At 46.7% G+C, this 15,267-nt stretch overlaps 1 protein-coding gene across 2 annotated transcripts; it reads left to right on the top strand.

Moving 5' to 3' along the window:
* Positions 1-1,410: 1,410 nt before the first annotated feature.
* Positions 1,411-4,679, top strand: chst1 (carbohydrate (keratan sulfate Gal-6) sulfotransferase 1). Of its 2 annotated transcripts, XM_037456142.2 has the most exons (3): positions 1,411-1,574; positions 2,044-2,115; positions 3,186-4,679. In XM_037456142.2, exon 3 carries the CDS (start codon positions 3,232-3,234, stop codon positions 4,516-4,518), a length of 1,287 nt encoding a protein of 428 aa, XP_037312039.2. In that variant the 5' UTR covers positions 1,411-1,574; positions 2,044-2,115; positions 3,186-3,231; the 3' UTR covers positions 4,519-4,679. The 2 variants fall into 2 exon arrangements, with proteins under 2 accessions (XP_037312039.2, XP_062417847.1); XM_062561863.1 differs by lacking the exon at positions 1,411-1,574 and having other exon boundaries at positions 1,596-2,115.
* Positions 4,680-15,267: the final 10,588 nt, after the last annotated feature.

Raw genomic sequence — 15,267 nt, 5'->3', positions numbered from 1 at the left:
AAGGCGACGCGTCAACAATGCAGAGCCCTCGGCATATCGGTAAAAACGCGTCACCTGTGGGGAGCGTTTTAACTACCTCGCCAACCGAGATACAAATCTGGAAAACTTCCTTGGGAGAAATTTAATGGGAGAAAAAGAGAAACTGTGGTTAAAGAATAATTGGATAACTATAAAGAGAAAAAAAGGAATATTTAGATGTAAGCTTCTAGTTTTGTGTCCTGACTTATCAATTGGATATATTTCACCATCATAAAGTATAACTCACTTATACAATGGCGTAGCCGTGCCATTACATGGACGATAACCAAGGAGCCAAATGTTGCAGTGGGAGGTTATTTGTTAAATTGAAATTTTTGTGAAATTTATTTGCATTTTTTTGCATAACTTGTTTTTTGTATTTTGAAGGAGAACCAGACAAAATAATTCAAGAAAAATAAACTTCCTTTGGCGTACCAGACCATTTCAAGTTTATACACACATGTTTTGGTTTTGTTGCAACAGTACTTTGTTGATGATTAAATGCTATTATGTTTTTAAAATAATTTATATAAAGTGCTTTATTATAATGTGGCACTAAACTACATCATTCATAAGAATGTTCCAAATTGGTGGCACAGTACGATTGCAGCATTACTTAAGTCCTTAATAAAAGCACGTGCTCTGCATAACGTCACAGACCCGCATGACGTCACGTGTGTGCGGTACATTTACTCGTCCCTGTCCTTATTTTCTCTCAATTTTTCAGCCTGGCTTCAAACTGCCCATCCACTCCCAGGGAGGCCTTCTCAGAATCACAGAGCCCGAGGCTGTACAGCTGGTGACGAGTTCACAGTAAAAATAAAATAAAAATGAATAAAAAACATTAATACGTCGTAAAAAATCACATAAAAAATGGTCTATAGTGTAAAATAAATTATGTAAAAATAGATTTAAAAAGTAGCCCTGATTTAATGAAAAAACTATTCAACATTTGCATGTTATTTAAACCGAATGAATAGAAAAGGGTTGATGGAAATGCTGGGATGAGAGGGGTGGGGGTGGGGAGGGGGGGGGCGGCATGTGAGTGTGATGTGGCGGACGGGAGACTGAAGAGGATGATGTTCGTGTGTGAGAGAGAGAGAGAGAGAGAGAGAGAGAGAGAGGGGGGAGGCAGGTGGAAAGGGGGAGGGGTCTAGGGTGGTCCAGACAGTCGCTCCTTGTGCAGCAGCTACCTCACACACTCACAGCCTCCTCCATCACCCACAGAGGAGCTCCGCCGCCGCCTGCTTTTCTCTCCTCACCGACCGGCGCCTCCGCGGTCAAACAGCCGCTCCTGCCTCCCTCGACCACTTTTTTTTTTTATTTATCCTTTTTTTAATAAATTCATTCCCAATTGTCTCGCTGGATCCTACGCCGACCGCCGCCCCCCCCCCCCCCCACCCTCCGTTACATACGGCTCCGCCAGGCGCATTTATTTCTCTCCAAACCCGAGGGGTGGAAAACGTTTGAGGACTAAAGGAAAAACAACACACACACACACAGCGGTGATCCGTGGACGAGCAGCGCACCATGAGAACACTACAACTACCGACAAGGTACAAGAGAGTTAGCGCGACGTCACTCCATCAATTCACTGCGCTCCATCTTTAGATTGTGTGTGTTTTTTTTTGTTTTTTTTTAACGAATTGTTGAAACACTTGCGGCTGGCGCGTGGTGCGTTCACGTGTCTCATCGCGGTGAACGAGGGGGTAGGGGGGGAGGATGTCTGCATCGCGGACAGATGCCTTGTCGTGGGAGCCTTACGTGTCCCCGCTGCAGCACGGCGGGCAATTTCGTTATCCCGTTTCACTCAAAATGTGCACGAGAAGAGCGCCGTGACGCTCTCCGAACCCGCTCGCGGGGTTTTGTTCGGCACCATCGAGCGCGTCCGTTCCGTCAGTGAAAAAACACAGTGGGAGGATATTTATTTATCTTTTTTATTTTTTCAACAGTAGCCTTCCTCCACGCTGTTTGGGAGTCAGAAGAGATATCTCCTGATGCATCGTCTCTTTTTGGACCTTACAGGTCTGCTGGAGTGATGATGGAGAGCCTTTTATTCCACTTACACCATCCGCGCTCCACGCAGCAAGGCAACCGGTAAGTGAAGCTCAAAATTGTCTTCTGACCAATATAAAATATCACTCTGAATGGGACAGGTTATTTATCTGATTCTACACTTTCAGCCTCATTTCCCCTTGATGTGACATTGGCAGTGAAGCTTTAAATGTTGTTTACCTTACCTGTGCTGGTCTTTTCTTCTCCCTGATGAACAAGTGGGATACAGCACAATGCTCAGACTCTCCAATCAGGCCGAACACAGTCCTTGAGTTAAATTAAGACTGATGCCGGAGCAGACAGAAAACCAGCCTGGATGCATTGTGTTTTACTGCAGTAGTCTGCAGTATAGTGTACTTAAAGTATTATATGTCCACAATAATAATTATATAGCATGTGCTGATGCATTTCTTACCTATAAATGCTACAGAGAGACAACCAGAATAGTTCATTTGCAATACACAGAAAAGCTATGTCAAAACATTGGTGCAAAAGTTTCATTTTTAGTCCCTGAATGCGGCCTGTTCAGTCTCCATGATTGCTGTACATGCTTTACCAGAGTCAGCTGATTGGATGTGAGTTATAAGTTAGAGCTCAGAACTCTCCTCTTCATCTGTCTTCATCTTCAAAAAAAAAATCAGGTTGGAGCAAACGAAGGAGTGAAGGGAGACAAATAACTGATTAATTCACAGGACTCTTGAGTCTGACATTTTATTCTGGACATCTTCAACCTTGCCTTCAAAGTTACTGCAAATGTGATTGAAAATCTTTTGTACCGACAATCATAAATAAATTATAGCCCTCGTATAAAAAAATAAAAAAAACACGGGTGACTCACCCTCTGTTCTAAAATCAATCACAATTCAAGCGGTCCCAAACTTAATTGGCATATTCAAATGAGATGTCATTGTAGCATTCTCCTCTGTCCACTGTCCACTGCATGTGTCCAATTGCACTGTCAAATATGTAATATCCACAATTGGAGGGCGGGAAGGGATCCTGTCTCGGTAGAAGCATTTAGAAAAATGTTCACGTACCCAGAAAGCCTAATGAAATCACAAAATGACTCATTTCGCAGAACAAAAAAAAGACACTTGTCGTCTTGTTTGCAGGGTGAAGCTGGCATGGACCTCTTTGTCTAAATGAAGTGGTTCAGCCATGCAATGTTCCTGGAAGGCAGTGATTCTACTGGCCTTGGCCTCCATCGCCATCCAGTACACGGCCATCCGGACCCTCACCTCCAAGCCTTTCCAGCTGTGCCCTCTGCCCAGCCCCCAGAACTGCGGCCTCGGGGGCCAGGAGACCGAACCCCCCTTTGAGCGGGGAGCGGCGGGCGGCGGGGGCTGCGACGACTACCCTTACTTCTCCGTCAACGCCACTCGCAAAACGCACATCCTGGTGCTGGCCACCACCCGGAGCGGCTCCTCCTTCGTCGGCCAGCTGCTCAACCAGCACCAGGAGGTGTTCTACCTGTTCGAGCCCCTCTACCACGTCCAGACCACGCTGATCCCGCGCCTGTCGCACAGCCGCAACGCGGCCGACCGCCGCGTGATGCTGGGCGCCAGCCGGGACCTCCTGCGCAGCCTGTACGGCTGCGACCTCTACTTCCTGGAGAGCTACATCAAGCCGACGCCCGCCAACCACACCACGGACAAGCTGTTCCGGCGCGGCGCCAGCCGGGCGCTGTGCCAGCAGCCCGTGTGCGACGCCTTCGGCCCCGCCGACGTCAACGTCGAAGAGGGCGACTGCGTGAAGAAGTGCGCCGCCCTGAACATGACCTCGGCGACGGAGGCCTGCCGCGAGAGGCGGCACGTGGCGATCAAGATCGTGCGGGTGCCGGAGATCGGCGACCTGCGCGCCCTGGTGGAGGACCCGCGGCTGAACATCAAAGTGATCCAGCTGGTCAGGGACCCGCGCGGCATCCTGTCGTCGCGGATCGAGACCTTCAGGGACACCTACCGCCTGTGGCGCATTTGGAGGGCCACGGGGCGGCGGCCCTACAACCTGGACTTGAGCCAGCTCACGGTCGTCTGCGAAGACTTCCTGAGCTCCGTCTCCACCGGCCTGGGCCACCCTTACTGGCTCAGAGGGAAATACATGTTGGTGCGCTACGAGGACCTGGCCAGGAATCCGCTGCTCAAGACCAAGGAGATGTACGACTATCTGGGGCTGCCTTTGGATAAAAACGTGGAAGAGTGGATACACGCAAACACCCGGGGCAGCAGCGAGCCCTCGGCCAAACACAAGTTCGGCACCGTCAGGGACTCGGCGGCGAACGCCGAGAGTTGGCGCTTGAAACTTTCTTACGACATGGTCGAGTACACACAGAGTGTTTGTCAAAAAGTACTTCACCAGCTGGGATACAAGGCTGTGAAATCAGTAGAGGAACTGAAAAACATGTCGCTCTCACTGGTTCAGGACAAAGCTTTTGTACCATTTTTGTAACAAAGATAGTTCTCTAATGACTATTTTTGATATATTTATAATTGTTGCCTTATGATTTTCTTTCGCGTCTGTTTTTTTTTTTTCCTGTACTTTTCTTTTTATTGAAATTTGCACTAAAGAATTTGAATGCACCGAGGGAACAGCGGACGATCCCCCCCCCCCCCCCCCCCACATTGTTACAGAACAGCACACTTTAAACACAGAGTAATCAAACAAGCTAGTTTACAAATGTCTCATTTTCTTTACTCTCACGACTGTTCTGTTTCCATCAATAGAACCCATACGAGGCACTGCCTTCATGACCTTTACCTGTATGCAAATGGCTCTCTTCAAAAAATCATGGGATGGAAATCAGGCGGGGGTTTGTGACCAGGCCTACGTGTTCAGTTTCAAAACCTGCGATGGGATATTCAGACTGCGCGCACCCCCCCCCCCCCCCCCCCCCCCCCGCTGTTCAATAAACAGCGAATGTGGCAGTCAACCTTTTACCGACGTGGCATTTCTATCCACGCGGGACGAGGAGAGATACTTCTGACGGATGCCGCGCTCGCAATGGATAATTGCGGACAATTAATAGGCTCTCGAGTTAGAAGGGACAGAATCCCACTGGAGGTGGTGAGTGTCTCACCAGAGGATTTTACAACCATCTGCGACAGAAAAACACAAACTAATGAGAGATGATGTCAAAATGTTAAAAAACCGTTGGTGCTTGGAGAATACACCCAATTTTACAGGAAGGTTACAGCATTAGAGACATGAATGTGGACATGACACGGGTCTTTACTCAAGTAGCACTCTCATCAACCGCATCCGTTCATTTTATTTATTAGTTGATATTTTAAAATCTGTTCTCGATTTATTCTAAATCATTCACAGTGTGAAACGAACATGGCCTTCTGTCTTCAATTAAAACTGGGTTCCTTCGCTTTTGTGTCACCAGATCAGCAAGCGGAAGGTATCAAAAACCGAAGAAAAAAAAACGTAGCCCACATCTTTAACCGTTCATGTTGGATCTATGTTTATCCTCCACATGAAAGATTCATAGCTGAGGGAGAGATGCCTTTGTGGCACCGCAGATTCTCCTTCTCCTTCTGCCGGATGAGTGGGTGGCTTTCACTTTACAGCCACATTCACAGAGGATACCCACGTACCATGTGGATGAAAAGAGAGAGAGATGTGGATGAAATTACAGTAACGACTCTTCATAATCTGGGACGAATCAGAGGTTAAAGTAGCAGTCGGCCTGCTGTTTTGTCGGCGCAACGTCGAAAGGTTAAAGGTTACCTTTTGACAGGAAATCAACACCATTCAAGCAACCTCACCGCAGTGTCCCATGCGTGTATCTCCCTTAAAAGGAGTACAAAGTCGTGTCATGTGACCTTTTTCATCTTTAATAATACATTGCTGGACGGTTGCACAAACAATGAACACAGTGTTGTTTACTTTCATGTTTTCCTCAACAGAAACTGGCTTTTGTTTTATAATCCATTTCTCGTAACTTTCCACCATTTGGGCCCAAAGTGAAATTGAAATGATTGCCAGTGTCGGCTGTAAAAATGACCGAGCCGTTGAATGCCCATGGATTTTTTTTTTTTGTTGCACCATTATTCCTGCAGCAAAGGTAGATATGGATTCTGAGACCCCGGCACACAACAACGACTGCCACAAACGGCCTTTTCCTATTACAGATGTTTTATTCTTGTAGTGCTGTTTAGTTTGCCGGTCAGCGTGCAGAACACGAGATGATCTCGCGCTTCGCGCCGCATCTCTGGAGCTCCCTCTATTAACGCGGCAGCTTAAGTAGAGCGTTGGTTTGCATTAAGTAGCGCACAAAAAACGGCCGAGGATGTGTGCACAACACACAGCTGTGGTTATGAAAGGCTGAGTAAAGTCCTCTCACGGGTCACGTTGGTAAATCCACTGCTTTTAATGCGACTCTGAAATGGTTTAAAGTACAAAAATGAGACTGTTTTTCAGAACCGCCGTCTTTTTACAAATGAAATTGTTTAGTATACCACGAGAAAACGTCATTAAGTAAAACCGCACCTGGATATTTTGTGCGGTGGAACAACACGGGGCGAGCGAAGTCCCCGTCGAATTTCCACGCGACGACCACTTGTTTCCCCCGGAAGACGTGCGGCCCGTGAACGGCTCATCAGTATTGGGGAGCGGGTGTCCATTGAGATGCAGAGCACAAACCTTTGATCCTCCTCTGTGCCGAGGCTGGAGGCAAACCCTTTCCCTCCCTTTCCCTCCCTCCCTCCCCTTCTGCCTGCGTTTTCTCTCCATCTCACACACCTCTTTCTTTCTTACAGAGATCTCGGGGGATTGTCCCTTTGCTTCGAGGCTCACTCTCTGTTTTTTCGCTTCTGAATCTTTGCGATATGGTTGGCATACTTTTCAAATCTAAAAAAAAAAAAAAAAGAGAAAGAAAATGCAGCAAAGCTGTACGTGGACATGCGTACGACTTCTTTGAGCAATTAAATGTGGTAGTTTGACATTTTGGGATAAAGGCGCATTTGCTCCCTGTCGGAGAGTTAGATTAAAAGATTTATTCTTTTCTCCCACTGTATGTTAATTTCGAAGCTACAAATGACAGCTGCAAGTGGGCTCAGCATCAGCACAAATTCTGGAAACAGGTGGAAGCCGCGAATGTACAAAGACGACTGGATACAGCCTTGGAGAAGGGCCTTCTAAAACAAAAAAAGACTAAACGTCAATGAAACCACATCTACGGTGCGATTACACCACCCTCAATGGCATTTTAAAACATTTTGGACCCAGCAGTTTGATTAGGAGTTTCTTCCCGGCAATCCTCCCCAATAAAGGAATGTCATGGTGTCACATGGTGTTAGGGGACAGACTCTATTGGCCTTGCACCAGCACCAACATATTAAAACTGGTCAATCTGGTAATTCTCTATAGAAATCGAAGCTTCAAAACATTAGATTGCCTTTTGACGCCTTTTTGAATGCTAATCTGCCTAAACTGCCTGCAGCTTAATATTTTCTGTGTGGACAAAAGAGAGAGTAGAACTGCACAGTGACAGTAACTTACACAGCAAGGGGACACTGTCATGGGATGCTTCCAAGCTTTTGCAGGACCGCCTTTTTGGTTTTCAACCTATCCAGCGACAATAAATCTCTTTCTTATGGCCTTTAATGGATGCAAGAGTCCATCAGCAGCCCCCCCCCGCCTCTGAAGGCTCATAGTGAATTCTGTTTGCTGTGTCATTTATATCTCATTTATTCATTGAACAAATGAACGAGAACCAACATAATTTGGCGGTCCATCAGTGGGTCGTGCGTTATCCCCTGAACGTGCACCATCGTTGCTCTCCGTTAAACTCCACTTGCTTCCTTTCGCTTTTGTTTTTTTGGGAGACTGTGACGACTCGCCGCTCCCCTCTCTCCACGCGTCTGACCCCCGCGGGGCGGGTATCGCGGCCTTCCTCGCACGTGTCAGGGCGCGCATCGTCGCCGTGTCTCTGGGCTCTCGACCGAAGCCCGGCGCAGCCCTTTTTTTTTTTCATTGTGTCCCAGAGTCACATGGTTCACCAGGCCGTGGAGGAGGAAGGCACAGCAAATCCCTCTGTCCTCTTATTCTCATCCCTTCATCGTGTGACCTTAATAACCCGACCTCGTGCGACTGGGTGACGAAGCAGGGAGATGTTTGCTTTCTGTTTGCTGAGCTGAGCCGACAGAACATGTCCTGGTAAAAAAAACCTTGTTAGCGAGCGAAGGAGGCTGAAAGAGAAGGAGAGAGGATTCTTAAAGTGCAGGAATGAGATGAAAGTCCTCTGTTAGGATCTGACAGGCTTTGTGTTTGCCTTTGTTAGTCCAACGTCTCTGCTCCTCGGTGGGATGCGGACCGAAAAAAAAATCGAAGTGACGACTGGACACGTTACGCAAGCGGCGCCAAGTCCTCGTCCACATACCGTCTTTGAACCCTTTAGGCGTCCCACCCCCCCCGACGTTCCCACCAGCTCAGAGCCATCAGAAGCTTTCATGTATAAAAAATCATGAGATTATTGTTGTTCAACTTTTTTTTGACACACTTGGTCAAAGTTGTCATTTGATTTAGGGTAAAATGACACTGTGTGTGTGTGTCTGTGTGGAGTGGGGGGGGGAGCTTTGCTAGGAGCAAAATGAGCCGCTTAATTGAAACTGTCAGCGGGTCAGCATAAGAGAGGCGTAGCAACCGGGTCAACGTGTCGCACGGTTAGCGATACGCAGCGCCGCGATTTAATGGGCAGAGCAGCGTTGAAATTGAGATTTTAACAAATGGAAATCCTCTCTGTAATATGCACAGCGGAGCAGCTATCGTTCTGGGTTGTTCCACCATTTTTGTGGTTCAGTTGAATTCTAATTGTTGCAGCTGGTGGAGGAAAACTGGGAGAAAAACCAGCACGCTTTGTTGTAAAAGAATGTAGTCTGAACCCCTGGCTTTTTTGTGTCTCCCTGTGTGTGTGTGTGGGGGGGGGGGGGGGGGTATCACCGGCACCTGCCCTACAATCAGACAATCAAACACTTCCACCTCCGCCCCCCCCCCCCCCCCCCCTCCTCCTCCTCGCTCTACAAGTCAGCAGCCCTCTCCTCAGCCACCCCGTCCTACAGATATCATCTGACTCCTTTTCCCCTGGCAACCATTTCCCATTAAAAACCCATTCCTTCACACACTCTGCGGTCTCCGTGTCAGCTCCTGGGTCCACCATGACACCCCCCCCCCCCCTCCCGCCCCCGTAGCACCCCTCACCTCACTGGTAAGTAGACGGCGTCCAATGAGTTACCCCCGTTGTAAAAGTGCAGGGTGTCGGATCTGAGGCGGGTTTAGATTAGAACAAACAACCTGCAACGTGTCAATACGATCAATAAGCCCCTTTAAATTCATAAGGTAGGTGTAATATTGCAAAGCATAAAAACCCTACAGTGTGTATTTTAACTGTCGGGATTTAAAAAAAAAGCCTGTCTCTTAAATGCTCGTGGCTACAGCTGCAACTGACAAGCGTAGGTTTCTCCCCCCCTCCCACACACGCATTCACACTGAGGCCCCATTGATGGCTCATTCCCCCCCGCAGCGACGCGGGTGTAGGTGGACGTCACTGTGGTCAGCTGTGGTTCTCTCGCCTTGCTGCCGGCGTTCAGATTCCTCCCTTCGGCCGGACTGAGAAGCTCCAACCAGATCAGCACCAAAGCCCCCCCCAAAAAAAACAGCACGAGAATGAGCTAAAAGAGAATTGGAGGAGTGGAAATATCTCAGTTTAGAATAAAAGTAATAAGTTCTAATGGATTCTTCACGGTAATGGTTTTTTTGTCATCTACATATTGGATAAAGACAGCATTTTAGCTTTTTCATTGCATCGATGCTCTTTCAATGCGATCCTTCATTACGACGTCAACCTGGTTGACAGAAATTGGCCTCCGTGGAGCGTGTTGTGTAACGTGCTTTTGGGATGATGGTCCTTCTAAATTACACTTGGGATCACAAAGAAACTATGGTAACGGCCCAGATGTGTCTCCTGTAAGCTTAGTGAGGCCACAATGGTGCAAGTAAAATCTGTATAGACATTAGTGAAAAGTAAAAAAATGAGGGTTGTTTTTAATGATTTTTTTAGTGAATTTGGAGGATTGTACCTGGCTATAATAGTAGAACTGGACCGTCTTAACTGTAAATATAGAAAATAAATAACATTCATTTATCCATATCAATGTTCATTTTGTTTTACATATCCATGTTGATTTTACTTCATCACTTAAATCACTGTTGATGAGAACCTCCCCTCATTTAATATTTTTCCGCGACTGTGTTACAACACAAGGTCTCTGCCCAGTGAAAAGGTGTAAAATATGACTATTTCGGGATGCATTACAGCATCGTGTAGAATAGTGGTTTTACCTTTTCTTCACACAACCTGAGTTTGCACTCCTGAGAGCTTCTAAAGGCCATTTGTTTCAGTGATCATCATTAATTAGTTCTCATGGTAAATTCCACAGAAGCTGAAAGGGAAATCAAGGGGCTCACAGTGATTATTATTATCATACAAAGACCTTGTGAGATTGTCTGTACAAACCTGATGAAAGTAGCCTCTCTCGTGTTAAGGGCAAAATCAAGGCTTTTCCAACTCTGGGATTCTCCGTGTTGTTCTTGTCTTCATTTGGCTTCAGTCAAAAGGTGCATCTATTATTAAGCAAAGGTCAGAGGTATCCAACATTGCATAGTCCTGATCCAGTCGCCTGCATCCACATAACACGCAGCCAGTGTCCCCATTTGGGGTTGTTATTTACCAAAACACTCTTTATGTGCAGAGGAACATCTACATTGCGACGGAAAAACAGAGCCGCAGAGGAACACAGCCGAGTAACCGCGCTGTCCCAGAAGGGCTGAAGGTTGAGGGATGGATTATTCAGGCTGAAACCACCCGGCAGACGAGATCCACGGATTGGTGTTATGTGCGGTTGAGTAAAGCAATTTCCACTCTTCACTTATCCAATTCTGATGACCCAAAGCGACTGTCACGTTATTGTGTTTTTTTTCTTCTTTTTTTTCTCCCCGAGAGCAACGCGCTCTGTTACACTTTACTTGAGATGAGTCTGTCTGATGATTCGGAACATTTCCACATCCAATCTCCCACCCACCCGAGAGAGGGGGAACTGCTGCTCGGTAGTTCCTGCACGCCACCTTCGATCAACCAGAGGGACGACGACGATGTTAAAAGGAAACAACCCATCTGCGGGCCACGTGTTGCCGCTGGAAAACCGCTGGGCGACGCAAGAAAAGGTCAAAGCCAGTGTTTCTGAGAGTGTTCCTTAAATGGGTTTTTTTTTTTGACTGGTTCTGCAGGATTATGTCAGGTTCTGAACGACATATGACTGGCAAAAACTGATACCAAAAAATGTCACATTTGCACCATGTGTCTTTAGCGCGTTTAGTCAAGAGAAATTCCCGCAACCAATCACGGAAGAGGACGCCGCTGCTCTTGTGACTTGAGGGCCCAAAGACACCAAGAAACTCCCGTGCGTCTGAAGCGCATGAACACACCTTCCGGCACAGAGGAGAGCGCAGTTTGTCCTGTGAGCCCCTGTGAAAGTCCTGATGACCTTAAGTCAAGCACCAGTTGAATCAGTTGAACATCTGTGAAGTGGCGAACCTTTGGCCTTCTGTTCATACAGATGTTCCAGATTTGAACGACTTTTGCACATTTTAACTGACTGGTTACTCCTTTGCTCCAGCTGTAATGACTAAGGACACAATGGGTCAACGCTTAACTGCTTGGTCTTTGTCCTGTACGGGAGATCGACCAGGTGAGTAGATGATAACCGCCCTCTGAACGTACTCCAGAACCCGTGGCTTTCGCGATCCGATGACCCGGGGGGACCGAAAAAAAACCTCTACTTCTGGTTCCACTTCCCTCTCCGCATTTAGTTCAGGGAAGAACCCTCGTCTCGTCGGAGCGGCGCCCTGACTCATCTCTGACACACAGGTGTCGTGGGTCCTTGAAATGCACGGGGCCGTGTTTGCCCTCTAGCAGCGTGCGCAGGGGGGGGGGGGGGGGGGGGGGGCTGTGCACAACGCCAGCAGTGTGTGTGTGTGTGTGTCGCAACGCCTCGTCCACCTACTCTCACACACACAGGAACATTGCTCGAGGCGGTTTGTGCAAGACGTTTTCCGTTGCCCCGTGAAGGCCTTTCAGATGTTTGTTTTTTCTGTATATAAACCACAATGTTTAAGCTGTAATACCACAGCCGCAGATGGCGTCATCGTGAGGTTCTACTGCCCCCCCCCCCCCGATCAATTTGTCTTGGTGGCTCTGATGGCAAACACACACACACACACAGGGAATTGGCAGTGAAAGGCTGTTACGTACCACGTGTCAACCCTTCCTTTCGGGCTGTTTTTAGGTCATTCACAAAAAACAGCTGTAGCGAGTGATGAATTTAGAAGCTTGAAACGAAAGGATTGAATTTTAAAAAAAACTGACAAATAATGAAATTTAACTAGTCAGACGACAGTAGAAGAAAAAACATCAAGGATCAGGCTTCTGATTAAAGTTAATGTGGAATTTACCGGTAATTACACAACAATGTCCTGATCTGTACACATACAGATCCACCACTAATCCTGAAAAATATAATCTCATGGGAGTGTCTGTGGCTCATGAGGGACACCGGTCCCCCACAGCTCCTGCTGTCCACATTTGGAAGTGTGTCCTCGGGCAGGATGCTGGACGCCCGATGGAGAAGCTGAGATGGGCAGAAGGCACCTTGTGTGACTTGCTGAACGCCGGCTAGTGTTGTCGAGGGATCTTTGAGTGGAGAACGTGCCGTGTGAATGACGTCCGTGATTTGTTTTTTAAATATTTCAGTTAGCGATGATTTCAATTTTCTGCTTTGTGATGTTTTTATGTTCAAATTGTACATTTCACTTCTGCAGCCCTTTTCACTTTGCTGATGAGGACGTCAGGGACAAAAAATATGGCCAGTTTTATAAAATAATCAAATAGTATAATGATACAATGTTGCTGCTGACACCATTGATTAACATTTTGCTGCCTAAAATGAATAAATATTAATTATTGTTTTCTGCAGCTGAACTCTTTTCTAACACTGGTAGAGTTTACCAATTTAAAAAAAGTCAAGAATGAGCTTTCAAACTCAGCTGTATGGAGGAGCGTTACATAAATTCACTCTTTGGTTTCAGTCAGTTAGAGAGATTCTGATCAATATGCTGAACAGAATCAGGGATTTCAAAATAATAAAGACGCACGAATGGAATTTGGATGAATAAACCAACTGAGGATTTGTCAGTTCTTTGATTATCAAAACAAGCGAAACGCTGCCAGTTTGGCGATATGTGAATGCGGCTCATTTGTTGCATCCAGTTGAAATTTTGGCTACAGTTTTGTAGACAATCTGGATCGGAGCAGAAAGGCATGACGAATAACCTACAAATGTTGTAATGAATGCATGAATGACTCCCATTTGATGAGAAAAAGGAACTAAGGAATCTCATCCCCCCCCCCCCTCCCCCCGGATGATTGCAAATAGCTGCGCTGTTTGCCGCTTCTCCATTAAAGGTGAAATCTGATTGTGCAACACGACGCATGCGTCGAAGGCTCTTGTGGGATTTAGTGGGATCCACCAGAAGACTCCAAAACGGAAGCGAGCTTCGTTGTGCATTGTTTGTCCGAGGAGTCGGCTGTCGGTTCCATTCGCATCGCAGCTGCTTTCCTTCATAGCTGCTGCCTCCCCAAAGAGAAGATTCAAACACCCCAAATAAATTCCCTCAAGAGGGAAGCACTTTCCGGGGAGAATACAGTTATTAATCCGACTGGTTAACAACCGACGGAGCAGCTCGGCCTGTGGCTGAATGGAACATCTTGCTCACATGCTATGACATAATTGAAAGTCCATATCTATAATTGCAGTGGTGCGCTTCACACTTTTCACCACAAGGGCCACACTAATGGACCCTGCGTCAAATGAGCAAAGCCAAAGAGTCATTTTGTAACACAGGAAAAAGAGACAAATAACTTTCAGATAGAGGGAGTAATTGGAATGGTCTTCCACTCATCATTAGCAATGTTCACTGCACAATACCTACAAAAACCTCACGCCGTAATTGGTAGATATCCCAGAAGATCATTTAGTTTTTTTCACTAAATCATGAACGAGAAGGTGTAATTAATGCAGGGGAACATGCGTCGCTCCCCTCGACCACCCGCCATCACGGCGCCGACGTGTGTTAGAGCGCCTGAGAGGACCATCAGCTGAGTCAATGTCGATTCCTTCGCCACGCAGTCCAGTAACGATCATCTTTCCTGGGACCTAAAGCTGACAAAGCAGCATTTAGTGGAGGGAAATGGCCAAAACATTGATAGTAACGTTTTCGAAGGACAACACGGGCCTCGGTGTCCAGAGTCAAAGTCCCGTGTTGGTCTGACCCGTCCGTCCCCCGACCCTGGACTTTGTCGTCACATGACTTTTTCTGAGGGACGGACCTGCACATCCTGCCTCGGGGATTGATTACTCGGGTTGTATAGGAATGCATTATTATTTATTGTAAGTAAAGGTCCAGACAGTTAATCCCAAAACGCGTGGGTAACGTTATCGCAGATGTGATTTAGAGCCAACTTCACATTCTGACTGCTTTGTATTTTTCCATCAAAATAAGCTTCCAAAGATGACAGGGCCAGTGGGCTTTTCTGTGGCTTTTTGTGGCTTTGACAACGAGGCCAAATGCAGCATGCATTATTCACCAGTTAACACATGCAGCGCCTAAGCACCTAAACAAACTGTAATTATTGTCATTAGAATTATTGCTTTGGGGAAGATACGGAACCTAAAGAATAAACACAGTGTACAGAGCCTTGGTTATGCTAAAACTATTGTCATTTTTTCATGGTATCAGCCATTGCATCTAGAAGGAACAGCGTGAATCGAAAAGCAAAACTGCAGAACTGCTCCGGTGAAGCTCATTTAGCTTCAAATTCAGTGTGAAAAATACCATGCACTTATCACTTGGCTGATTGCACACAGTTAGCATTACAGTGGAATTTAGGAAAATGCTTTAAATACATCATTTCCTTAGTTATTCCTCATAGTACTATTCAGATATGGTGAGAGAACGGTGGTTGTTTTAGAAGACAAAAGAGTGACACGTGAAAAGCGAAAAAAAGGAAATGAAACCCACGGCTTCTGTTGGAACGGTAGACCACACTGTGTCATCGTGAGAGGGAACCGAGTGACGCGT

The sequence above is a fragment of the Pungitius pungitius genome, chromosome 4 (assembly GCF_949316345.1).
Source record: "Pungitius pungitius chromosome 4, fPunPun2.1, whole genome shotgun sequence".
Lineage (NCBI taxonomy): Eukaryota > Metazoa > Chordata > Actinopteri > Perciformes > Gasterosteidae > Pungitius > Pungitius pungitius.
This window is presented reverse-complemented; position numbering and strand designations above follow the sequence as displayed.

Bases quoted from the DNA above. Each gene is read 5' to 3' on its own strand.
- chst1 (XM_037456142.2), top strand. From the start codon at position 3,232: ATGCAATGTTCCTGGAAGGCAGTGATTCTACTGGCCTTGGCCTCCATC.